This window comes from Protopterus annectens, chromosome 9.part0, assembly GCF_019279795.1.
Source record: "Protopterus annectens isolate FY-2018-M chromosome 9.part0, PAN1.0, whole genome shotgun sequence".
Classification (NCBI taxonomy): Eukaryota; Metazoa; Chordata; order Ceratodontiformes; family Protopteridae; genus Protopterus; species Protopterus annectens.
This window is the reverse complement of record NC_056743.1, coordinates 622,412,419-622,440,176: the sequence shown is the minus strand read 5'-3', so window position 1 is coordinate 622,440,176 and position 27,758 is coordinate 622,412,419. Positions and strand designations below refer to the sequence as shown.

Sequence of the window (27,758 nt, the reverse complement as noted above, 5' to 3'; positions counted from 1 at the left end):
CACCTTCAGGTTCCTTCTAAATACAGGAATTTTAGCAATCCATAAGGTCTTCCTCCTCAAAGCACATTTAATGATTCAGAACCTTTAAAATATAATCCAAACTTTATGCCAAGCAATGGCCAAGCAGTGGCAATATGAACAGCTAAGTGCAAAGAACAATTCTACTAAGCAGGAAACAGAAATGGGATAATCTAGATTAGACAGATTTTAATATTATAGCAGATCACGCTGAAATGTTATCCTTTGATACCGACTGCCACTGCAATTTGACCCTTTAACACTAACACCATCTGATGACACATCTTATCTATGCAGATGATACTACAAGAACTCTGCAGTACGTTTCTCATTCATACATCAAGCCTCCTATTGGGAATGCGTACAGGCTATTAATCATGTGCTGCACATTTTGCCCTGGACCTGCTGACTACCTGACTCACTATTGTGAGTGTGTTCATTCATTCTCCAGTAGCGCAAGAATAGATCATAATGCAGTGATCAGCCAAACAACCATTTGAGGATTTATTACTTTATGTCCTGGTTTCCCATGAGCTTGTCTTTGAACTATTTAAGGGGTGCGTATGCAGTGAGCTTGAAGAAAGTAGGAATGTCACCTTTCCATGAAGAAACATAGTCCTACAAACAACCCTACCTTCCCTAAGTCAGTGTTTCTCATTAGATCTCCAATTTACACGAAGGATTTGCTGATAGTGCATGCATCCACAAGAAAAGACTCAATTATTCCTTCACCCTAAAGAAAGGTAACCTGTCACCACCTCTTCACTCATCCTGCTTTCTGATTGGTTCTTTCAGTCTCCATGCTGCCAATCTAATGCAATCTTTCTGTGCCATACTCAAGACTCCCTACATCTATGCCATGACATCAGCTAATTTACATTATTTGCAGTAGATAAAACCTCTTTCTAAGCAATTTATAGATATCATCTCTGATTTTATTTTAGGTGGAGTTAAGTTCAGAGATAACCACTCTTTTCCTAGTGTGTCTTTCCACAGTCTAGAGTTCACTGTTTTGTGTGTTTGTTTATTTTTTTCTTTTTATGTTCCAAATGATTCTGAAACAAACAGTTACTAAATAAACAAAAATCGGCAAGGCATACAGAATGTTTTATTTTAAAAATAAACAAGACTCTCATATTCAAATCACTATTAAAAATTAATGACTCTACATCTTACATGAATGATATTGTAAAAAAAACTACCTTTTTGTCCATAATCCCTTACTAATTTATGTTTATCTACTTTATTGAATGCATTCATAGCTATGACACCTTGCCATATTGATTTAATACACATTTTTATGGACTCCTCTAAAAGCAAAACAAAAATGATTTTCTTTATGAAAAATAAATTAAAATGAGAGCTTTCATCCAAGAATAAGAAACATTGACAGCAATATAATAATTTACACTGAATTCAATGTTACTTTATGAAAATCAATGTAATTATTATTTCATGTTTTTTGGTGGGGTGCCCCATCAGTAAAAAGAAAATATAGTTAGGTCCGGGGTACAAAGGAATAAAACCTCGACTGCAACCAAGGTGATCAAGGATTGATCAGCTAATCAAACATTGGAGGATTGGACCAGAAGAGCTAAATGTGTGAGCAATATTTTCTCTTTCATTCTGGGGAAAGTGAGGCTGCTTGATGTCCCACACTGATGACTTCTCCTTGAGGCCAGAATAATGTAGTAAGAAAACACAGGATCAAGCAACATGCAAGGTGAAACCAAGCAGCACTTTTTGGGTATATAGAGTGCTATAAATCATAAAACTTCATGATTACCTAGAAAATGGATTATTGTCAGGATAGGAGCTGATGAAAGAAAGGCAAAAAAAAAATAATACAAGAAAATGAATCATAATTTAAAGCTATGTAAAACATTATTGTGTCTGTTTATTACAACTTAGTTTCTTTTTGCTCTGGCACTGATGCACAGAGTGATAAAACCTGACTGTGATCCAGGTGACCAGACTTTGATTAATAGTTTAAGTGCTGGGAGAGCTACAGCTTCTACTGGCCTACCTGATCACGGTGGGATTTGGTGGCTCCTGGCTTATGGGTTTTCTCACTCCAGGGATAAGGATACACTATGCCTGAAGCAGCCCATAGAGCAGGGGAAGCATGGGCATGACCACCCAAGCTGGTAATGGTAGCCCACTGGAAAAGGGCACAGGTGGTCTCCACAGTGATGTAAGTGCTCACATCTGCACCAAGAGGAGCACATAAGTCTATCATACAATGCCATCTTATGGCTCACTGTATGATGGACATGTCATTGCTACCTTTTACCTGATTGGGCAACAAACAGGTTCTCACAGCAGTTGCCCCAGTGGGAATGAAGGAGCACCATGGCTCCTACACTAGTAGTTTATGCATATTCAGCCAGAACAGCAGCTTGATAATTAGCTGGCAGTGGAAATAAAAAAAACATACAGGAAAAAACCTTGAAAGCTAAAGATTCAGAGATGGGACTCATTCAGCTGTCATGCAAAGGTAAATGCATCATCTCAGGAAGTTTCTGATTGCTGTATTTTGCATATGGCTAACCAATTTCTTATGAGTCATATCAGAATGCTCCAACAGTACCCTGTTATCGAATAGCTGAATTTGTTGGAGAGACCTAATTAGCTGCTGCTATGTAGAAGGTGAATTATCCTTTTTCAGAGAATGTAACATAATGATGATTCTGGAATAGGAAAGTGGCAGAAGCTGACACTTTCTGTATTGATTAGAAATATGACCTGTTCAAAACAAAACCAGTATAAACTGTATACGCTGATACAAAGTAGGGTTATACCAAGTTGCTTTTTAAATGGGCATGTTTCTCAAGTTTATTTGGCTATATTTTTGCATTATGACATCTAAAACATATGACATTTGTTTTGCAGGGTGAAGGAGTCACAAAGATAGATGAAAGCACTTTCCATGTTAACCCAGAAGGTAAGCGTTATAAGATGTTTGTGGATAATATGAAAAAAGTGCACTACTGTGTGATATACAATACGTAATGATGCCTGGATGAGATGTTAAATAAGGTCCTATCTCCCATCTGCCCGAGTTGGTAGTAGCTCAAGTGATGCAAAAGATCCCACGGCACCTATCAAAAAGAATAGATGTGCCCTGATACTCTGGCCAGTTTTCCAGTAATAGAAGGAATACCACCTTGGGTATCCCTGAAAAGAGTTCCTCAAGCCTAATGGAACTAATGTAGTCAAAAAAGGATAAATAAGGAAATAAAATGTATCACCACATTAGTATGTGAATAAAATGTCTGAAATCACATTATCCTTAAATGTGTAGACAATTTCTCAATATGAATATAAGAGAGTGGAAGCTAGAGCATCTTAACCCAAGAATGTTTTCAAACGAGTATGTTAAAAAAATAGATGATGTTGGCCAAAATTGACCAATATACTTGCCAATTCTTGTGTTTGTTATTTTCAGAAGAAGCCTGGAAGCATTTTTACAATCCATAAAGAGGGAGAATAATTTATCTGATGCCATGAGTATACATTTGCAATAGGCATGCAATGTATTTTTCTGTAACCTTAAAAATGAAATGTAGATATTTCTCAGAGCAAAAGAGTTTTACATCCTTATGCACTGTATTGCAACATTTATGTTTTTTGAGATGTGTTCTGCTGGTGTGATCTATATGTGTATACCCATTCACAAAGGAATGTAAATCTGTTCCACTCACTAGTGCTACGCTTCAGATCACCTGCACATTCATACTGTAAAGCTGAGAAAGCTGCCTTTTATTTTCTGTTTGCTTTTCAGTTAGTTGTTTAATGCTGTTTGTAGTAACCATGGGATTCATAATTCCACAGGATTGACTAATAGTTTACTGACTACTGCAATTATTTAACAAATCCTGATTCGCCTTAGGAATACATTAATGTGATCTTTTATGGCAGTTGCTTTTTTCCCTAATGCTGGGTTGTGCCCTCTACATACATACTCAGCTTTATGTTATGTGTGCGGGTGATTTTTGCCAGCCATATGGATAGCCATCCTTTAGTCTTAAACATTGATCTTGACCATATCAGAGTACCATTGCATCTGCACGTCTGAGTCAGTACCATCAGTGTAGAACTATTTCTACAATATCTGTCATGGCCAGTCCAACAGAGAGACAGAGAGGCAGAGTCAGACATCAGACAACAGTCTTGAGTGAACAACATGGCAGTCTAAGAACACATTGTTTAAAGAAAGTCTACATTATGTTTCTTGAGTGGTGCCAAAATTCATATTTAGGCACCACTCTCCTCACATTGCGTGTCACAAATGGCATCTCTCTTTCCTGTTTATTATCAGTTCAGTAATATGTATTAAACTAAAATCTAAGTTTCTGTTATGTTCATCTCTCTATGTTTTGCTTTCTTGCTAGTAAAACTCAATGCAATGTTTGTTGCTTCGTATTTACTGCCGTGGCTACAGACTTTGACATCATAGCTCAGGTTTATGATTACAATAAACGGATAAAGTGGAGGAGCAGCTGCACTTTTAGGAAATGCTATTGATAAAAATGTCAGGTTGTCCCATAGGTTTGCATGGTACTAAGTATAAGGAAGTACATTATACAGTATAAAGGTGGAATAAAACTAAGCTGTGCCTTGTTATTATAAACTTTCTGTGAAATGTCTATAGATGTTTAAAGATCTTATTGGAGCATGTAGGCATCAATTTCACCACTTACTTGGGTGTTTCTGAGAAGCAACACCTAACATTAAAGAAGATGCTTTCTTTGTCCAAGTATCTAAGTGACTATAGAATCATTATAAGCATACTGTAATTGATAGACATTTCGATGTCCCAACAACCAGATGTCATTTCTATGGTAGTCAAATTATATTAGATGGAATCCAAATATATTTATCCACCAGTCATTAGAACAGAAACTTTTGTAAAGTATGCTGTGAGCCCTTCAGAATTTTGGCAAAGTAAAAATGGGGATCCATGTAGTGAGTAGCAGAAAATCTACGAGACCATGGATAAGAACAAGTGGTTAGGCAGCACACCAGTAAGGCATACATCAGCTCCAGGATCTGGTTAGGAACACGTAGAACATGTGGATCTATTTATGATATGCAAAACAATGTTAAATATTGTCTGCCTGCTGCAAGGTCCTCTTCCATACTTTATCAAATGGTGAGTTCATCCTCCATGGGAAGGCGTAAGTATGTTTTATTGGTGGACCAAATTTAGGTGTATATATACAGACCTAAGCCTTTCCATGGAGACTGGCCTCACCATTTGAGAAACAATGGAAGAGAGCCATTCAGCAGGCTCACTACTCTACTGAAGACAAAAGAACAATAGAGAAAATAGCTTTGTTAAAATTAATCATCTATACTTCCAAAAATATGTGCTCTGGACATTACCAACATTATATTAAGCTGTTAGAATTCAAAACTTCATTGGTTATATGATGCAGACTACTCTATCCCCTGCCATACGTACATGCAGTGATATTTGTGGAAAGCACACATATGCTCCAATATGAGATTTGTATCAGTTTGAGTACTTGATGTTTGCTGATCAATCTGGACCATTTTTTAACCTTAGCCCAGGTTTTCAAACAGAAATGATTGCAGTTTGCACAGAAAATAAAATCATTCTCATGTAGAAAATATAGCTTACAATATTAAGAAAATAAAGAAAAAATCTTTAGCAAAGGCTATAAAAACAGTTCAGGTAATGATAAAAAATAGGTACTGAATAAAAACACAACTGTCAGATAGTGTATAGTTTACAAAAGTACAAAAATCAAGTAATAGCATTTAGGTGGGAAGAACCGTGATTGTCACAGGAAATGTCATGACTCATTGCCTGCTAAGCATAGCATAGTATATACTGTGCATTTTGTACTATCACAGTGTATACTGGTGATGGAGTAGGAAGGAAGAGAGGGAGGAGCCATGACGTCACGCCATGCTGTTGTCACCAGTCTCCTGATAAAGTTTTCCATACCAGCTAGTACATACGCTGCAAATGCAACTACTACAATAGCCCTCTTGAAATGAGAAAATTGCCCTCATAAAATCTCATAAAGGGTTTAAGGTTTGCAAGTATAATAAATAGCCATTGCAATGCAGATATATTGGTTTCAGTAATGAAAGGATCTTAAAGGAAAGTAAATTCAAAGAGCCCATCTTCCAGCATTCCTCGTTTGTCACAGTTTATCTTGAGTGCACATAGAAAGGCAGGAAGTCTCTGGCAGTTTAATGGCTATAGTTTTAGTTTTTATACCATATATACGCAAACTAGGATTGAAGTAAAAATGTGTATGTACCGCAAAGTGAAAAAAAAATATGTGCACCTTCATACATTATGTAGAAATCATACATAATGATTACATCATCCTAACAAATGAGATGTATTTTCTCATAGAGTATCAGTGATAAACACTAGAATCGCATCCACAAAACACCAAGCGATAAGTGTATATCCAAAAGTTTAATACGAGATTAAGTGCTATTGTACCACAAGAACTTCTTCAGAATCTAAACAGATCGGGGTAAAATCATGATTTAAATATATTAAAAGTCATAACATAAGAAAGAAATTAGCTAATAGGAAACATTGTCTCAATAAGATCTAGCATATACAATTAATTAATTTAGCCACAATATTTACACATCTTAAACAAAATGTTAAAAACTATTTAAATATAACAAAATTTAAATGGATAAAGCCAAAAAATATATATTTTTATTAGCTCTCAATACTAAAATATTGTTCAAAGGTATCTTATCATTAAGACCAGGTAGAGAAGTACCATTTAATCTTAATTACCAAAACAATCGTCTTGCCTCTAACCTGGCTTCCCATAAGCCTCGTATTTCTGTCCTTTCCTCCAAATGAAAAATATTTTGTTTAAAATCAGAACATTCATTGGCATGTCTTAAAGCATTTTGTTGATCTCCCTTCCTAATAGCTAAATTGTTTTCATAAATTTTAGTTTTTAAAAAATGTCTTTCAGTTCTCCTTACATAGAATGCAGGGCACATCAGACAACTCACAATGTACATAACATCCCCTGTGGTGAATTACACTTTCCACCATTGGTTAATAGTTTGGGGTAAGAATCAGTCATAGTATTGGGACCATCGTCAATAAGCCTGCACCACATTTTGCCATCCTGTGTTTTTCATTCGGAACTGTGTATCTTTCCACTATATCCTTAATATTATTACCCCTTTTGTAAATCACAATGGGGAGTTCTCTTAATTTTTGCTTTCAGATTATAAAAATCAATCATAAGTTTCCAGTTTTTAATAATTAGGTCCTTTACACTCCTACTACAAGTTCCAAACAATAAAATTATGGCATTAGAATAATCAACTTTTCTAATTTCAGCCCATTGGGGAATAAATTCTACATCTAAAATTGGTTTATCTTGAACCCATCTTGGCATTTTAACCTCATCTGCTGCCTTTATAACTATTTCTTGGGGTATCCTCTTGCTCAACATAGATCAGTCTCCCTATCAAATGTATCGTCCTGAGATACTAACCTAGATAACAAAAAACATTTCCCCTTAATTTTCTTTTTTGACATAAGGGGGTGACAACTGTTGTAGCGAAAAAAATATTTAAGAAAGTCCCTTTTCTGTAAATATTAGACTTATATTGACCTAAACAATTGTTCTCCTTAGTAGCAATATCCAAAAAGTCAATCTAATTAAAATTTGAATTACTAGTAAACATTAAAGACTGGGTTGTATTGTTAATATATCTAATAAATTCATTTAGACACCTTAAATCATCATCCCAAAAAATCATGATGTCATCCAGGTATCTAAGATATAAAAGAATAGATTTCCAATAATCATGCTTCATAACAAAAAAAATTAACTGCGGTGGTGGTGCCACGGTAGCATTGTCGCCTCACAGTAAGACGTTGTCCTGTTCGATTCTCAGCTAGAGCGTCTTCTGTGTGGAGACATGCGTGAATGGGCGTACCTTCGTTAAAGGTTGTGCATCAGGGCTGGCAACTCGGCACGTAAAAATCTGCTGCCAATCATTAGTGGACCAGAGTTCCACTGTGGCGACCCCTAACTGGGAAAAGCCAAACGGCACAACAACTCTTCATAACAAAAAAAGTTTTCCGAATCCATAGGACAATCTTAGCAAATATAGGGGCAGAAGCAGCGACCATAACCAGACCTCTAGTCTTCTTATAATATTCATCATTGAAATAAGCAAAATAGTTCTTCATTACAATATCCATAATTTCATATTGTAAATTCATTTCAACATGTGGCTTTTTGGATCCTATAGTTAACATTTCTTCAAACCATTCCTTCCCTATTTGATGTGGTATAACTATCAATAAATCTTTCACATCTATAGTAGCAAAATAGACATGATTGTTGTAAGCTATACCAATAATTTGTAAAAGACATTGCCACAGGTCCTTCAGCAAGTTTCAATAGGGCATTACGCTAATAGCCAGAGATAGTAATTTGATTAGTAACAAGGAGAATGCATTGCTGCAAAAAAAGTGAGAATGCCCTCTGAAAAACAATACCTAAAGAAGTATTTATACTATTTAGATTCATAATGAAAAGAAAACAAAGGGAGACAGAATTTGTTTACTATTCAGGAAAATGTAAGGCATGAGCAAGTCTAGATAAGTATTATATGACTAAAGATCATTTGGATTTGGTACATTAGACAATAATCAATTGAATGACTTTATCCAATCATGTGTCACTTGTGATTAGGTTCATAGGTAAATACTATGCTGTCAATCTGCAGACTATTACAAGTCTAGCTAATAATGAGAGATTAGAATCAATCCTGCACTTTTTGTCTATAAGGTAAAGACCATAAGCATTATGCCAACCGCACCCACTCAGATTTGAGAGAAATAAAAGAGGAAAGAGGGGAGGTATATTGACAATTCCCCATATATACATTGAAGAGGACACCATTTGTGTAAATAGAACTAAACTCCCTGCAGGTCAGTATCTCTACTCATTTACTGTAACTAAACTCTGGAATGCTCTTCCACCTCTTCTCCAGACCATTAATAGTGCGCCCTTATTCAAAAAGTCTCTACATCAATATTTCTCTTCTTAATGGCTTTGGCCCTGTCTCCGCTATAACCTGATTTCCTGATCGATCTCTTCTATCCCTCTACTCGTCATTACTCTCCCATCTTAAGTGTCACCCTTGAAAAACACCGTCTATGTCTTTCTTCTCGACATGGTATAAGAATAATTATGTATTTTTTCCCCATTTGGTTTAAGAATATTGTATAAGTTAATTGCAGAGCCTATCTGTTTAATATGTATTAAATAACTGTATAATTGTATAGCGTATCTGTCTTTTCAGTTCAATTAATTTTTTTTACTCTGGATACCTTCCATAAGTCAAGGTTTGTTTTCATAACCTCTAGCCATATAATTGTACAATGTCCCAATTAAGTTTCCTGGTTGCTATTTTTTGTAAGTTTGCTAATTTGTAAATACTTGTTTAACAAATTTCTATTATCTTGTATTTTGTTTATGGAGCTTTTCTCCCCAAGCCTCCACTAAAAATGGACTCATTTCAGCCCAGTGTAGTTTCCTGGTCAAGAAAAGAGAATAAATAAAATAAAACTTTGGGGGTAGGGTACATAGAAAGAAATTGACTTTAGTGGAAAGGGTTTAACTATGTTTGGGATAAAAATAAAGAAAATATTAGACCGTTGGTAAAATAAGGAGCTAAAGAAATATGGATAAGGAAACAATGTGTGTACTGAGATGCAATAAGGAGAATTAAATACTTAGAAAAATAGATGGCAAGAGAAAGATATTGGGAGTAGAAAGAGCAGTTGAACAATCTGTGGCTGAATATACAGAGAATTTAAATGAGCCAAGACACTGAAACATACATTTTTTTGCATTTACATCTAAAACAAGCAAATAATTGGCACAAAGGCTAAGGCTGCAAAAGATGCAGTATATGATATCAAAGTTATATACAAATATATACATAGGGAAACACTCGATATAAATGAACATTTTTAGTGTTGAACATTTTTTACACTGACATAAGTGATTAAAACTCATGTGATTGCTTCTGGCAACGTTAAGTCCATGTGAGACTGTGTACAGAGAGGATAGGAGAATTTGCAGAGTGGTATATATAATTAGCAGGGGGTATGGGGGTTAAGTGTTTTATTTTTTCAGTGGTTTGGCTTTTGATCTTTTGGGATCCATGTTTAGCTGTTCGAGATTCGTGTACATCAATGTTTCAAAGTACATACATGCATACACACACACACACACACACACACACACACACACACACACACACACACACACACACACACACACACACACACACACACACACACACACACACACACACACACACACACACACACACACGCACACACACACACACACAGGTTCCATGACATCGGTCAGTCATGGCTAAGATCAACCTATGTATTAATGACCAAAGTTGGTCGACAATGCAGATGGTCAACAGTTCTGTGATAAAGGATAATCCCTGTGAAAGGGGAATATACCCCTTCCATGGGGATTGTACAATCTCAGAGTTGATATATATAATTAGCAGGGGGTGTGGGGGTGCAGGAGAAAAACATAGTTTGCAATGCATGTTCCAAGGAGTAACCTCAGAGCATCCCAAAGTATTGACATTTTGCAATTTGACATTACTGTGTCGACTTTCAGCATGTTGATGTAAGTCTAAATCAAATATTGTCACTAATTCCATACATACACACACACATATATATCTCTACAGGCAGATAGATCTTAGAAAACATTTCAAGTAAAAAAAAAAAGGAATAAGAAATGGCATATAAATGAACTAATAAAAATCCTTCATGTGCTAACCGCAACAAGTTCAACAAAATTTAAGATTACCTAAGGCAACTTAATTAATCAGTAAAACATCCTGAATAAAATGTAATAGTAAAACAATAAAAATGTATACTAAAATACACAAAAAAGTGACCAAGAAGTAAATAAGAAAACAAAAATAAAAGAAGAACTTCAAGACACCAGTACCTTCATTGAATCCAACCTGCCAAAAGTGCTTAAAAGCTTGGCTGCAACGTTTGGGCCACTCAGCTGACCATATCACTTATGATCATACCCAGTTAGAATATAATCAAACTAAACTTTAAGCCCACTGATATTGTGTGGAAAGTTCTTTAAAAACAAATATCAACTGAAAAAAAAGAAACACAGCATTCAAAAAACAATACTTAGTAGTACATAGAGTTCACCCATCATGCGGGGATAGAAATGGTGGATCCAGATGGCCAAATTACTCCCATACAAGCAGAGGCTTAACATGATAACAAGGACCAGGGATATACAAGCTGAGTCTTAACATGACAACAGCAGATCAGAGTTATACAATCAGTCTTAACATGACAACAGGGACCAGGGATTAAGAAGCAGAAGCTTATTGTGACAACAGGGATGAGGGATATACAAACAGAGGCTTAACATGACTACAGGGACCAGGAATATACAAGCAGTGGTTTAACTTGACAATAGGGACCAGGGATATGCAGGTAACCATTTGAAATATTGAGGCAAGCTAGAATGAGCCCCAAAATACAGAGACTGAATGACCAAAAGAATAGACTTAAATATACAAAGTCCAAGACACAGATAGTGAAAACAGGGGAATACCAAAGGGCTGTGGCTGACTAAGTTTGCAGATAACTGTACAGTACGAGTAGTCATTGAATCGCCAAATCATCTAGCCATTCTGCAGGAAGTTTCGTCTCAAATAAATAACTGATGTAAAAATCATGGTCTGAAGCTAAATGCCAAAAAATGCATTGTTGTATCCTTTGGGATGTCATCTACCACATTGATAAACTTCCCTTAAGAGTTGAACCAGGTGCTTCGGATTTGGGAACTTATGTGGACAGTGACTGACTTAACTTTTGACAAATGTGTCTATTGTTATAAGAAAATCCTTCTATATTGCACAGCTTATAAAGAAGCTTATCTTGGGATTTTATTGTCCCCCTTTACTCAGCCCTCATTAGGCCAGTCATTGCATCTATTGCATCCTTTGGCATGTATCTGTCTAGGCAATTGCACCCACAGCGACACCTTACTAAAAGGATACAAGGCCTAGACAACATGTTCAGCATGGACCAACTCAGTATCCTGTTACTATACTCGGTATCCTACAGACTACTAAGAGGTGACCTGAGTCTGGCATACAAGGCATCCTCTGATCCATTACTAATGGATTTACTGCACACCAGCAAGTCAAATGGCATAAGAAATACACAGCCTAAGGATCTAAATCTCTTCTGCAACATCAACAGAATGGTTTGGAGGGAAATGTGTATTTTGCAGAAGATACCACTGCTGTGGAACAGACTCCCCATCCACATAAAACAAATTTCATCCCTGTCCATTTTCAAATGCAACTTAAATCTATGGAAGGGAAACATAATATTTATCCCAGGACATCCCCCTGTACTACTAATGGACAAAGGCAGCTCCTAAATGCTTTGTCCCATGCATGGGTCCCCTCAAATTATCTATGGTATGATCCCAGTTATTCTCCTTAGGGGTAATATATAATTATCGAATATGGGATGGGTAAGGCTAGTCTATAACCAAATGGGATAGGTTATTTTGAGCACAAAAAGGGAAAATAGGTAGGCTTAAAATGGGCTACAAGGGCAGCTAGCCTATTACTTACCTGTATACCTCTCAACTTCTTAGAACAAGAAATCTGGACAAAGTTGTAATAAAAGTGGGACAAAGGTCTATAAATATGAGTGATTTTTAAATATTGCTGAAAGTTGATAGAATTAGCATGAATTTTTTGAAGAATATGAAGTCTGAATCTCAATTGTCTAACCTTATTTTTGAACTTCAATCTTTTAATGATTTACCACTAATTTGCCTGAAAAAACACAACTTAATGAAAAATGTACCAAAAATATGTGGCCAAAATCTGGACATTCTGCAAAAATCTTTACAGTTGAGAGGCATAGTTATTTGTGGACCTATAAAATGAGAGATTTATTTCAGTAAAAACAAAATGAAATCCCTTTGTCCCAGTAAAGATATTATGATTTTTTACAACTGGAGTTCCCTCAACCTGCAGATATTCTTCTTGAGTTACCTATCATACCGAATGTTTTTCTTACAGCTTGAAGTATGCTTGGCGGTCCACTCCCTTCCCACAAACAGTCTAACGGGTTAAACAAAGTACCTCAGACACACAAATTCTTATTTTCTAATCCCATATAAGATCAGACAGTGGTATTTTTAATGTTAATCCTTTGCCCTTTAACAAGGATAGGAAAGCCTTTAACAGAATTCAGAGGAAAGTGCATTCTCCTCGACTTTAACTTTCAGAATTATGAACAGTCAGTCTCACATGTTAATACTTTTACTGGCTTCTTTGTAGAACATGAGAAAGTTAAATGTTAACTTTTCTTCCTTCTACAGTGGTTAAAACTTCTATAAATTCTTTAATTTTAACTGCTTCTTAGGTATCCAAACATCCCTTAAAGTGATCTTATGACTCTGCTGATGATATTTCTAGAACCACTGCCACTGGCTCATTTATGAGAAGATTTATTTTGTTATGTTTTCAAAACCTTCCAGAAAATGTTAAGGCTGATATCTTGAATTGACCCCAAAGAAAAATGTGTTATTTGGACCCTATGCTGCTGAGCTGCTTAAAGGGTTTAATGAGGGAGAGAAATCAATTTTAGGGGTCACTCGGATTATTAAACCGTCCTTTTCAATGTTCAGTAAAAACTTTCCTTCTTTTCAGGGTTCTTTCCCAGGAAACAGAGTGAGCAGTCTCATTTAAGTTCTATCAAGCAAAATTCCAAGACATAGAAAAAGAAAGGCACAGAAAAACAGGGGTGCCTCCACAATCATAGTACAAAAAGTCTGACTATTTTTCTTTTCTGTCCCCTTTCTCTTCCCATCCTGGCAAACCTTCAAATCTCTCTGTCATTCTAGGCCTCTGTCTTCCAGAGTGGCATCAGATTATCTCAGACAAGTGGGTTCTGAGACTTATCCAACAGAGGTACAGATGGCAATGTGAATACCTTCCCTCTTTTCAGAGGATTCCTCCTCATCTTACAAACCAGATGTCATTGTTTTCTCCTATTTTAGAACAAATGTTAGCTTAAGGGGTGATGGAACGAATGCCCTTGGCTTATATGGACAAAAGTCTTCCTTAAAGGATCTTTCCAGTGTCAATGAAAGAGGGAACTTGGAGACTAGTTTTAAACCTCTTCTTTTTTACTGTCTTTTGTCAACATTCCAAAATTCATAACATTATCCCTTTAAACCCTTTTATCTCTCATACCCTCTGGCAGCTTCAAGGTAACACTGGACCTAAAAGATGTTTATCATCACATTCCAATATACAAGCAATTCAGGTGTTAGTTTTAAAAAAAAATATTCTGTGCCTGTCTTACATTATCAGTTCTCTGTCTTTCCCTTTGGTTTGTTTACTGCACCAATGGTATTTACAAAATGGCTGGCTTAATGATAGTTTACTGAATGTTTCAAATCATTCACACTTTCCATATTTGGATGAGTGTCTTATATTTGCAGACACTTTTTCCACTTGTCAAGATTCCCAGACATGGGTTATGAACCTCCTGTTCAGTCTAGGATTTCAACTGAACATGCAGAAACCACCTCTCATCCCTTCCTGCTCACAAATTTTTTTTCTGGGATGTGTTCTCAATTTTTCCCCAGGAAGAGCCTTTCTTCCAAAAGTACAACAGTACAAGGAAATGTTTTTGGACTTCTCCAGCTAACCTCAAGCTTCTGCCAGAGAATTTCTCAGGATACTGGGTTTCATGGCTTCTGTGAGTCTCAATGATACCTCAGATCATTTATTTATTTGTCATTTGTTAAATAAATAAATAAACAAACAAACAAATACATAAATAAATGATCTGAGGTATCACTGAACTGTTCTCATATGACATCTGGCTAAGGGAATCATGAGACTCATAGAAGCCATTAGACCAGTCTGGACTTGGCATCAATACCCTGGAGGTTGTCAGAAGGGAATTACTCTTGTGCGTGTTCTAGCTATCTCTCAATCTAAGTTTTCCATTCTTCCTTCATCTTCCCTTCCTGTCTGTCAGAAAAGATGTGTCAAGATTTTGCATGGGAAGCAGATTCAAAAAGGGTGAAAACACAAAGTGTGTGTAATTCCAAAGAGAGACAAAAGCACATAAATGTTGAAGAGATGTTATATGTTACCTATTCTCTAAAGACCTTGCATCATATCTAATCCCCAGGACCTCTGCAAGCTATTACAGGCACCACCACAGCCATGTGATACATAAACAAACAAGGGGTACCAGTTCTTATCCCCTTTGCAGACTTGTTATGCTTGCCTGGGAGGTAGCAGCTTAAATCAATCTGATTTTTTCAGGCTTCATACATTCTGTCAGAGAAAAATAATGTAGCAGGATCAGGACAGAACCTCATTAATGGAAATTACACCTAGGGATCTTCCAGAAAATTATCCAGCTGATAGAAACATCTCGATAGATCTGCTGAAAGAGAAATTCTGCTAAATGATTCCTTGCAAATAAGTATGGAAGACAGATGCCTTATTTTCTTGGATGGTAATATTCATATATGCATTTCCACCCATCCTGCTGATACACAGGGTTCTTCTAAAGATCCAGAAGGACAAATATTGTAGTGCTGACTCCCTTTTGGCCTAGGGAACAGTGGTTCTTCATTCTTCTCAAATTGGACATGGGCAATTACTACTAGCTTTCCCACAGAATGGATTTAATTACACAAAACAGGGTTTGTTTGATACACTCTAACTTGAAAACATTTCAGCTGACTGCCAGTTTGGTAGTTTTTTTATTTCAGACAGCATTATTGAATTATCACTTGTGACATAGGCAAATTTACATTCATATAAAAGTAATAAAACTATAGTAACATAACAAACATTATACTTCACATATATTGTTATATATCATACAACCTTAATTATTCAATTCCTGCCTTTTTTAAACAAGAACCATCTTTAGTAAACCATCACTTATTACATAGGCAATCATACATTTATATAAATAAAAACAAACCACACCAACACAATCCTAGTTGTAAGCATATTACATCACAAAACCATTCTCACACACTCCCAGTTTCAAACATTATACATCACTTCTAATTTACCCAGTCTTTCTCACTCAAACATTACATAGCTCAATTAAGTCCTGTTGCCTTTTAGGCCTCATTCCTTCCTTGTATGTACTCTTCCCATAATTCCCATTTTTCCTATGTAGTTTGCTGCAACCCTTTTCTAAAGATCTCAATTCCAGTTGTTTTACCTCTGTTACTATATTTACTACTTCCAGTACAGTTGGTTTGGATTTTGATTCCATTTTTTAGTAATTGCTTTTTTTGACAGCCACCGTTATTAAACACAGCAAGGCCTTACCATGTCTAGGCAATACTGATTCTGTATCATAGTTCAGAAAAATTGTCTCCCTCATCTAACTAATCTGCCCAACCAGCATTTATGTACCTCCTTCCTAAGGACATGCATTTGGTGTTAAAGGGGGTCAAAAACTGCTACTAGAAAATCATATATGTATAAATGGAAAAGATATTCTAGTTGGTGCAAGTCTAAGAACCAGGACCTTTCAAGGCCTTGTTACCTCTAGTTCTTCATTATTTCAGTGAGTTGTTATCACATGACCTCTCTTATTTATTTATCAAGGTCCATCTTTTCACTGTATCTGCTTATTTTCCCCTTAGATCACCCTTTTCTCCCTGTCCTCATATCAATCAATTTTGAAAGGGGTTTTGCAAATCCATCCCCCTAGAAAACATTTGGCCCTTCCTTGGAATCTTAATTTTGTGGTTGAAAATCGACACTTCTGTTTGAACCAACTTTTCAGACTGATGTGAGGGTCTTAACATGGAAAACTGTGCTACTCATTGCTTTGGCTTCTGCATGTAGAATATCCAATTAAAATGGTGAGGCAACCTTACATCATTTTCTGTAAGGGCAGAGTATCTTTGAGAAATAATCCTTCTTTATGCCTAAAGTGGTTTCAGAATTTACTGTATGCCAAGCTATTAAACTCCATGGAGTCCTTCCATAACCTAAAAATAAAGGTGAAAGAATTCTACATACTAAGAAATGTCAAAAGGCAGCTAAGATTCTACTTTGACAGACCTAAACCCTTCAGGAAAATAGATAATCTGTTTCTCTCCTATAAAGATAAGAAAAAAGGACAACCAGTGTCAGAGCAGATAATTTCCAGATGGTTTTCTCATACTTTATGTTAGCCATAACTGGCTGCTTCCTGGCAGGATTAGGGGTCATTCTACTTGGGCTTTGGCTTCATCTGTGGCTTTTTGGAAAGAGAACTCTACAAGCAATCTAGAGGCAGCAATGTGGTCCTCTGAACATACTTTCAATAAGCATTGGAAACTGGATTCTTTTTCCAGGTCCAGAACAAACTTTGCTAGGACCATTTCTCAAAGCCTCCTGGATGCTTGAATTCCTTTCTCCTCTCCATGTGTTTATAAAGTTTTGTGGCATTACATTAAAACGTCATAAACTCAAACATAAAATGACTGATCTTAAGTAGTTTATCACCAAAAACTGACTAAACCCCCCTAAAGAAGTATATATATATATATATATATATATATATATATATATATATATATATATATATATATATATATATATATATATATATATATATATATATATATATATATATATATATATATATATATATATATATATATATATACATATGGGTCTATATTAGAACACTGGACATTCAAAATGTCGACTGTTCTAATATCGAACCCTACCAATCGAAAATACCAAACATCGAACGTTCAGAACAGCAAATTTTTTCCTAGGGAAATAATACGCTGTTCCAAAACACATACACACAACACAAGCACACCAAACAAACAGCAATACACACACACACACACACACACACACACACACACACACACACACACACACACACACACACACACACACACCTAAAATCTTACACCTATCCCTACACTAAACTATACACACACCACTAACTATCCACTTACCTTAACCCAAACCCTAACCCTAAGGTCCGTCACTATCGCACACTCACCTCACCCGTGCCCTAACCCACCCTAACCCTCATGTCCACACAATCGCACACATACCTAACCTGTGCCCTAACCCTAACTCACCTAACCCGCCCTAACCCTCATGTCCACACAGTCGCACACATACCTAACCCGCACCCTAACCCTCATGTCCACACAATCGCACACATACCTAACCCACACTCAATCACACACTTACCTGAACCCATCCCATAACTTTCCAAAAGAGCGCTGAAAATACCGGAGCAACAGAAATGGACAATCAAATTCTTTCCCTAGGAAATAATTCAGTTTTCTGCTTCTTCGAAATGGGTCGATATTAGAACATTCGACATTTTAAATGCTCAGTGTTCTGTTCTAAAATAGACCCTAAAATATATATATATATATATTTTTTTTTCCTTTTTTTTTTTTTTTTTTTTACTAGGAGCATCCTCCCTCACTCCCCCTCTGGCGAATGCTAACTATATAAATATATATGGATCTACCTGTCTAGGTCAAAACACCACAATGTTGACAGCAAGAAAGCCTAACAGAAAAGTCAACGTTAGAAATGCTAACTCCAAACTATGTACTTGTGAGTAAAATCCTCAGCACATGCAAGCAACAAAAAACAAAATAAAATTATTTTTTGCATGGCTCAAGCCTCCCCTGCCATTTATATACCTTAGCTAAGAGATTGCACATTCCCTGGCAGAAAGTGAATATTCCCTCACCCGAAGCTTGTCGATCTCGCACAACTGTCATCCTTTTCCATATGCTGACCTACTATTGAACTATTATCATATATATATATGTGTGTGTGTGTATATATATATATATATATATATATATATATATATATATATATATATATATATATATATCTATGTGTATGGTTCCCCTTTATAATCTCGAAATTCTGAAATCTCGAATTTCAGTATCCTTAGACCATAAAGGCGAAAATTCAAAATAGTGAAAGTGCACAAGCTCAAATCTGAATTTCTCAAATCCACACTTATGTATTCACGCTACAATATGTGAAGTGTTTGGCTGGGTTGGTGGCTGGAATGTAAAGTGAGTGAGTGTTTTTGTAAGTTGTACATGTGGGTTAGGGTAGGGAGGTGGAAGTATGGGTGTGAGTGTTGGACGTGTTGATGTTTGTGTATGTGTGAAGTCTGTGTGTGTGTGTGTGTGTGTGTGTGTGTGTGTGTGTGTGTGTGTGTGTGTGTGTGTGTGTGTGTGTGTGTGTGTGTGTGTGTGTGTGTGTGTGTGTGTACGTGTGTGTGCACATGCGAGGGATTGTAGAATGTTTGGGTTTGAGTTAGTTTTTTTTTTTTTGTGCAATCTCGGAGTTGTTATATATAAGTAGGGGGGTGTGGGGTGCAGGGGGGCTTGTCCCTGCTTACATGTAGTGTAGGGCTGTATAGTTTCTGTGCTGTGGATAGAATGGTGTGTGTGTTGTGTGGTGTATATATGTTTGTGATTGTGTGTTTCATGATTTTGGGTTTCGGGATTGTGAGTCATTCGCCTTTATAGTTTTGAGATACTGAAATTCGAGATTTCAGTATTTCGAGATTATAAAGATGAACCGTATATACATATATATATATATAGATTCACTTTATAATTTCGAAATACTGAAATCCCAAATTTCAGTATTTTGAAACCATAAAGTCGAATGGCCTAAATTACAAAACACAAAATCACAAACAGAAACACACCGTACACCACACATACATCATTCAACCCACAACACAACAAATAAAACACACACAAACACAAAAACACAAACAAATAAACATACACTACATATAAGCAGGTGGGCAAGCCACCCTGCACCCCCCATCCCCCTACTTAATATATACCAAGTCCGAGATCGCACAAACACACACAGAAAGGAAACTCACACCCACACATTCTACAGCCCCTCGCACACACACAGACATACACAAACATCGCACATATACAAACACCAACACATCCAACACTTACACCCTCATACTTTCACATGCCTACCCTAACCCACACGTACAACTAACAAACACATTCACACACACTCAAACTCCCACACAAAACCCTACCAAAACACTTGCTTACCTTAAATCACACCTAAATCCATACACAACATGAAACACCATCCAGTCGCAACACCGCACGCAATGCACCGTACAGCCCTAACCGCAAATTCGAGATATTCGGATTCGCGATTATGCACTTTTGCGACTTTCAACGTTCAACTTTGTAAGTTCGAGAAACTGAAATTCGGGATTTCAGTAATTCAAAATTATAAAGTGAATCTGTATATATATATATATATATATATATATGTATATATATATATATATATATATATATATATATATATATATATATATATATATATATGTATATATATATATATATATATATATATATATATATATATATATATATGTATATATATATATATATATATATGTATATACATATATATATATATATATATGTATATACATATATATATATATATATATATATATATATATATATACCAACTCTGTAATTTTATTAATGTGGGGAAAGGGAAATTTCCCAATTTCTCACTTAGGAGCCTATAACCTAATGTTCAGCCAAATGCCTTCTCAATGAAACAAAGGTAACCCTTTTATAAGATATGACAGTCTACTCATATAGCTTAGGGTACTGTAACAGTGATCCAAGTGCTGAATATAGTGCAGTTGTGTGAGTAAACCTAAGAAAACAGTAGATGCTCAAAAGGTCCCTGTTGCATTAGCCTTCTGCTCCCTCCAACACCCTTACTTGATATTTTTGTATACGTATATTGCCAGTGTCTGGAAGTATATACCTTGCATGTATAGCCACAGTGTTTTTTGCTTCATTGCTCTTTTCCTAGCAATTTTTTCTTTCAGGGCCATAAATTCCCTTTTCGGGACAAAAAAGCTCTGGAACTTGCTGGCACTCAGTCTCCCTTTTATATGGCTCTACTAGAGCAAGAAACAGTTTGGTTGCATGGAAGGTGCCATGTGAAACTGTCCAGACAAGGATAAAACACACATAGTGCAGTCCACTGTAACAATGATCTATTACAATATCTACTGTTACGGTAAGTTTACTTACGCATCTGTACTTTCTAAGGTAAGGTCAGAGATAAAAGTTAGGATTAGCACTCCTTACACATATGGTGCAGAGGGACAAATTAGGTCTGGATATTGTTGTAGGTTATGGTTAAAAGATCACAAAATATACTTGTTATCTTCTTGTATTCAGTACTTTGGGTAGTTGGTTGACCTCTCAACTCTCCAGGTTTTTGCTGAATGCCTAGATTTTTGCATCATATTTTTGGACTGTTCCTTAAAAGATTTGTGGTTTTCTGGATTTAGATGAAAGAGAATTAAGTGATTTTAATTATTTCAATTCTGTTTAAATATATGAGTCGCACTTAGTGACCTGTGTGGTAATAATACTCTGTACTTTTCTGCTCCCTTCTACTTGCATTTTTACTTTTGTTCTGGGACCTTCGTCTTGTATTTTTGTTAGCAGTTGTGGAAAGATCGTGTTTCTGCATTGTTCTGCATTTCTATTTCCACAAGTAGAATTACCTGTAAAAGCTGTCTGTTTATATTTTAAACCCTGCTGACTTACAGTCTTGTGGTTCATTTCACATTTGTGGCAGAAGTGTATACTCCTGCGAGATTTTGAACATTAGTCATGTATTACTGCATTTTTTCATAAACAGTGTTACTGTTAAATTTCTGCATAGTCTGGTGCCTTAAACTGTAGTTCAATAGTAAGAGAATTGTCTACGCTTCAGTTTGTGCTTCACTGCTTTTATATTTTGCTTATCTTTTACCTACTTAAAATTGCATTCTGTTTCTGCCCCATCCTCCACTATCACACTAAGCTAAAGTTTCTGGAGGAGCTCCAGTATGGCCTTTATTTGATTGCATGCCTCTCTAGTTATCCTGTTTGGTTTTCACCAACCCGTCCACACTTACTGCTGTTGTTGTTTAATAATAAAGCTGTGTCTCTGGCCTCTACCCCTTATGATTATATGAATTTGAAAGTCCCTCCATCCCTCTCTCCCTCCCCCTTTCATTGCTGTTGACCTTTGTGTAAGCTATATGTGAACTCTTCCCATCCATCCCTCCCCCTTTCATTGCTGTTGACCTTTGTGTAAGCTATATGTGAACTCTTCCCATCCATTGTTTTCCATAGATCCATGATACTGAGTGCCAGCCAGCAAACCGTAATTGTTATTGAGTAAACCTCCTTTATTACATATTATCTTTAGCTACATTTTCCAGGAACTCGGGCTTGGTGTCTTAGCCTGCATTTAAGAAGTGTTTTACTTGTATCCAGTGCTAACCAGGCAAAGTCATGTACCTTTGATGGCTAAATCGCACTAAGTGATTGCTACTGTTTCCTACTTTTATGTGTGTATTTCACAGATTGTTTTGTAAAAATGTAATTAATTAATTAATAATAATAATAATAATAATAATAATAATAATAATAATAATAATAATAATATTGTTTGTCTTTTCGGCTTTTCCCGGTAAGGGGTCACCGCAGCGGAACTCCGGCCCGCTAATGATTGGCAGTAGATTTTTATGGTGCCGAGTTGCCAGCCTGATGCCCAACCTTCAGTGAAGGCACGCCCATTTACGCATGTCTTTCGTAGGCCACTCGACCATGGGGAGGACATGCAGACTCCACACAGAAGGCACTCCCCACACACTAGCTAAGAATCGAACGGGAGAACCTCTTGCTGTGAGGCAACAATGCAACTGCTTTACCACCGCGGCTAATAATAATAATAATAATAATAATAATAATAATAATAATAAAATGTTCTTATCAGTGTTACTTCTGTAAGACTGTCTTGAAATTGCCTTCAGCAATGGATTTTCAGATAGATGCTATAGTGGTTTGTGGTAGCACTGCACTTCTAGGTCTCTTTTACTGTGCTTTAACATTAGGAGGACTGGGTTTATTCATGTTGTGGCAGGAGGTGTTTGCCTAGTCTGTCTTGGGGGAAAACACAAAGACTCATGGTCAGGAGGCTCGTTAGTTAGCTTTCTGTTTTTCTGTGCTGTTGTAAATTTTGCATGTTTGCATGGGTTAGCAGTGCCCTGTACTGTAGCAAAGACCTATAAAGAATGATTCATAAAATTGTACCCTGTAAAGCAGCAATATAGCATAAATACCTTCTGTGCCAACAAACTTAGTGTAGCTAGTTGTGAGTCAAATGGCAGTACCTACAGATTTAGTTGAATTCAGTACGGTGTAAATATATTAAAGTTAGTAAGCTGCCCAAATAAAGCACCCTTAATATCCTTTTAACCCCAACACACCACACCTTGTAGCTCACAAATCAACAAACAGGACAGTATGGATATGCAATTTCCTAACGTCTCTTTATGCAGCTTGGTGGATATAGACATCTTGAGACAATGTAGCAATTGTCCCGTTTACTGACAGCCACTTAATTCTTAAAGAAGCACACACAATCTGTGAGAGGTGTACTTACACAATGACACTGGAGGCTAAACTCTTGCATAAAAGTGCACATTATGTTGTCAAAACCACACACACACACACACACACACACACACACACACACACACACACACACACACACACACACACACACACACACAACACCCACCTCACATAATACACAACACAAACATAGACTAATGTATGCTGAAACACTTAAAAAAGCAATGTTCGTGAACAAGAAAGATTGCCTAGATCACCTGTTGTCAAAGCTATGCATCAGCAAGCTCAAAGGCACTCAAAAAATACTCCACCTAATGCCACACGCCACACACCACACGTACCTGTCACAAAACACCCTTGACTATGTAACGAATAAGCCCATTAGAAGGCTCTAACATACTGGACCTCTTGCTTACAAATATGGGAGAACGCCTACCCTGTCCCCCCCAATGCCTCATCCTCCCAGCTAAAGTCTGACCATAAAACTGCTTCCTTTGAAATCAAAATCAACTCTGTAATTCCATTAAAACCAACAACAATCAGGAACTATTCCAAGGCAAATTACCTTTTAATAAGTGATGGATTGTCAAAATGTAATGTCTCCAAACTCAGAGAACACAGCAGTCTATGCTGAATTGCTTTCAGAAATTCTGTACAACCATGTCAATGGCTGCATAGAGGCTGCTGTACCTATCAGAAGTAAACCCATTACTAGCCCTAGAAACAAACCACTCCTGTGGCATACCAAATTAAACAGGATATACAACAACAACAATTATGGCAAAACTCAGGAAGGGTAATTCCCATAAAGATAGAAACTCTCTCATCAAACTAAATAGACAACTAAAAGGACTAATTAGGTCAAGCAAAGCCAACTTTGAGATTAAGATAGCCTCCCAGGTGAAAGATAACCATAAGGCCTTCAACAGCTATATTAGAAATCTGATGGGCAGCACACAGCAATGAACTGAACTGGTGGTTAATGCTACTATGTTCACTGCACCTGGTGGTATAGTAAACTTGTTAGCAGACAAATTCAGTTCCAACTATACTCCCCTCTCACCTCCAAACATCCCCTCAAAATTCCCTCAAACATAACCCCTTCAGCTACAACTAGGGAGTATGTACTGGCTGCACTCACTAGAGCCAAGAACACAACCTCAGTAGGCCTCATTAACATCCCAGGATGCCTTCTGAATAATCTAAAATATGACTTATCAGGACCCATGTAGTTGTTATTTAACTGTAGTCTAAAAACAGGCATTATGCCACGTCGTTGGAGGACTGTAACGATCAACCTCTTCATAATGGAGGACCTTCCAGAGATCCTGGAAACTACAGACTCATTAGTCAGACTGGTCTTATTTGCAAAGCCATAGACAACATTATCATGGAAATTATCATCAAGGACATAGAAGACCTCCAGACACTGGATCTTTCCCAGTTTGGCTTTGTCGAAGGAAGGTCATGCTTACTGAATCTGGATGACTTCACTGAAAAGGTCACAAAAGCAATAGATGAGGGGAAAATGGTACATATTGCCTACTTAGTTTTGGCTAAAGCATTTGATACAATACCCCACTCAGGCATTGTCAACAAACTTATGGAACTAGGTATTAACCCCTTTATAACACTCTGGATAGCTAGCTGGCTCACTGATAGGACCCAGGAGGTTAAATCCTTGATGCCACCTCTACAAAGAGGACAGTCACCAGTGGAGTCCCCAAGACCTCTGTGCTGGCCTACTCCTCTTTCCCATCTGCTCCTCACATGTCAAAGCCAATGTCAAAGGCCTTTGGCTGACTAGTTCACAGATTACAAACTGGGAGCAGTCACTGAATTCCCCAAAAATGAGAACACTCTTTAGGAAGGTCTAATACAGATAAATGCTTGGTGCCAAAGCCATGGTTGAAAACTTAATACCAAGAAATGCTTTATAGTACCTTTTGGGAAGTCTACCACTCTGGGTAACTACACCATCAATAAAACACTCTTAAAAGTTGATTCACTAATCAGTGGGATGTGGGAACTTATGTAGATAGTAACCTAGCCTTTGACCATCATGGGTCCAAAGAAGTAAGAAAATCTTTCAGTGTTGCTGAACTTATAAGCGTGAGCATGGCATCTAGGTCCAGAGAGATCATCATAAATTGTGCTCAGCCCTCATGAGACTTATCATAGAGTATAATGTCCCCATTGGTATGTACCTGACAAGATATATGCAGCAACTGGAATGTCCACATAGGTTCCTTAGAAAAAGAATACAGGGAGAAAACACAATGTCCTGCCCTAATCATCTCAAAGCCCTGTCTCTTTACTTGGTATCATAAAGACTTCTTAGAGGTGATCTTTGCCTGGCATACAGTGCACCCCAGAACTGTCTTGATAAACCTTGTGCACATCATCAAAACAAGCAGCATCAGAACTACTGGTTTAAAAGACCTACATTTTGCTTGTGTCATAAATAGGATATGCTGGAGAAACAGATACGTTTCTCAGAAAATTCCTATTCTTTGGAACAGGCACCCCATTCATGTGAAGCAAAGTTTATCCCTAACCCTTTTTAAGCAAAACATAGACCAATGGATGAGTAATTAGAAATTCACCCCTGGTTTGGCTCCTATGTCTCTGATGGAGAGAGGCAGTCAGTAAATCACAACTTATATAAATCAAATTTATGGTCACATTTGGGTCGGATGATTAGTCTTAAAAGGGCTCTTGTGGTCATTAGCCTAGTATACACCTATGAACCTATGAACACAGGAACTCTGTCTGTCTCTCTCTCTCTCTTTCTCTGTCCTTCAGACTTACTCCAGAGAATCTTTCAGGTTTCATATTCCTGCTTGTTCTACTCCACAAGGAATACCTGCTTTTACTGTAAAGCAGTAGCTACCTGACATTATACCTTTACTGTGAGCTTTTCTGCAGGCTCACATACAAGCTCCACCATTTATCTGGGTGAGCCTATTAACCATTTCATGTCTTCTCTTTCTAGGTGATTTCCACATTCTGGAGGTCAAGCTAAAGTAAGAGAACCATCCTTCATCCAACCTCTATACCACCATGTTATATAATGTGCATTTATCTTTGCCTTTGTAGTCTGTGGCATGATTAAAAAAGGGTCTCAGAATGTAAAGTTCACTTTCACAATTAAATACTTTAAAATCATATGCCAGTGTACAATGGTCAATTACAAAAAGTGGTGCCAATTACAAATCAATAGTAAAAGAATAATACAAAATGCAAAATGCTTGTTGTTTAAAATATGTATATGTGTGTGTGTGTGTGTGTGTGTGTGTGTGTGTGTGTGTGTGTGTGTGTGTGTGTGTGTGTGTGTGTGTGTGTGTGTGAGGATTCACTGTACAATCTTGAAATACTGAAATGTCGAATTTCAGTATTTCGAGACTGAATAAGTCGAAAAACCACATACACGAAAACCCACACTCACGAATACTACAATCGTGTCCATTCACACACACACACACACACACACACACACACACACACACACACACACAAACCAGGACATAATCACACACACACATACACCTACCTAACTAAACAAACATAACAACACACACAAACACACTTAACCTACCTATAAGCAGGGGGGCAAGCCCCCCTGCACCCCCCACACACCCCTACTTATATATTCTAACTCCGAGGTCACATTAAACACACAGCAAACACCACTACACACACTCACACACACTAAAATCCCTACCCATTATCGTCAAACACACAACACTTACCTGAAACCCCAGATAAATCCACAAATCGCACCACATATCATGAACGCGACACCACGATAGTGGCAGATTTGACATTTGCAGATTCGGCATAGTGTAGTTTCGGTTAACTGCACTTTCCACTATTCGGTCTCGATATACTGAATTTCGACATTTCAGTACGTCGAGATTGTCTAGTGTATCCGTGTGTGACAAGTTTTGGACTTTTTCTGCTTTCTGTAAAGAAAGACCACAGTACTTTTTTATGATGTCTAGGAGTTGCTCAATGACTTTTTTCTTGTAGTTTGAGGCAGGTTCAGTTACAGAGAATCTGAGGATCATATTCCTTTCTGAAGAAAATGTGAAGACTCCAAGAGGC

The 27,758-nt window shown here is 37.0% G+C and overlaps 1 protein-coding gene across 2 annotated transcripts in view; it reads left to right on the top strand.

Annotated features, from left to right (window-relative positions):
- The window catches only part of C4B (complement C4B (Chido blood group)), an 876,141-nt gene that overhangs the window by 458,667 nt on the left and 389,716 nt on the right, over positions 1-27,758 (top strand). For both annotated transcript variants that reach the window (XM_044083184.1, XM_044083183.1), the window contains exon 22: positions 2,911-2,962. In XM_044083184.1, the coding sequence (XP_043939119.1) occupies positions 2,911-2,962 (52 nt within the window). The remainder of the gene's footprint in view (positions 1-2,910; positions 2,963-27,758) is intronic.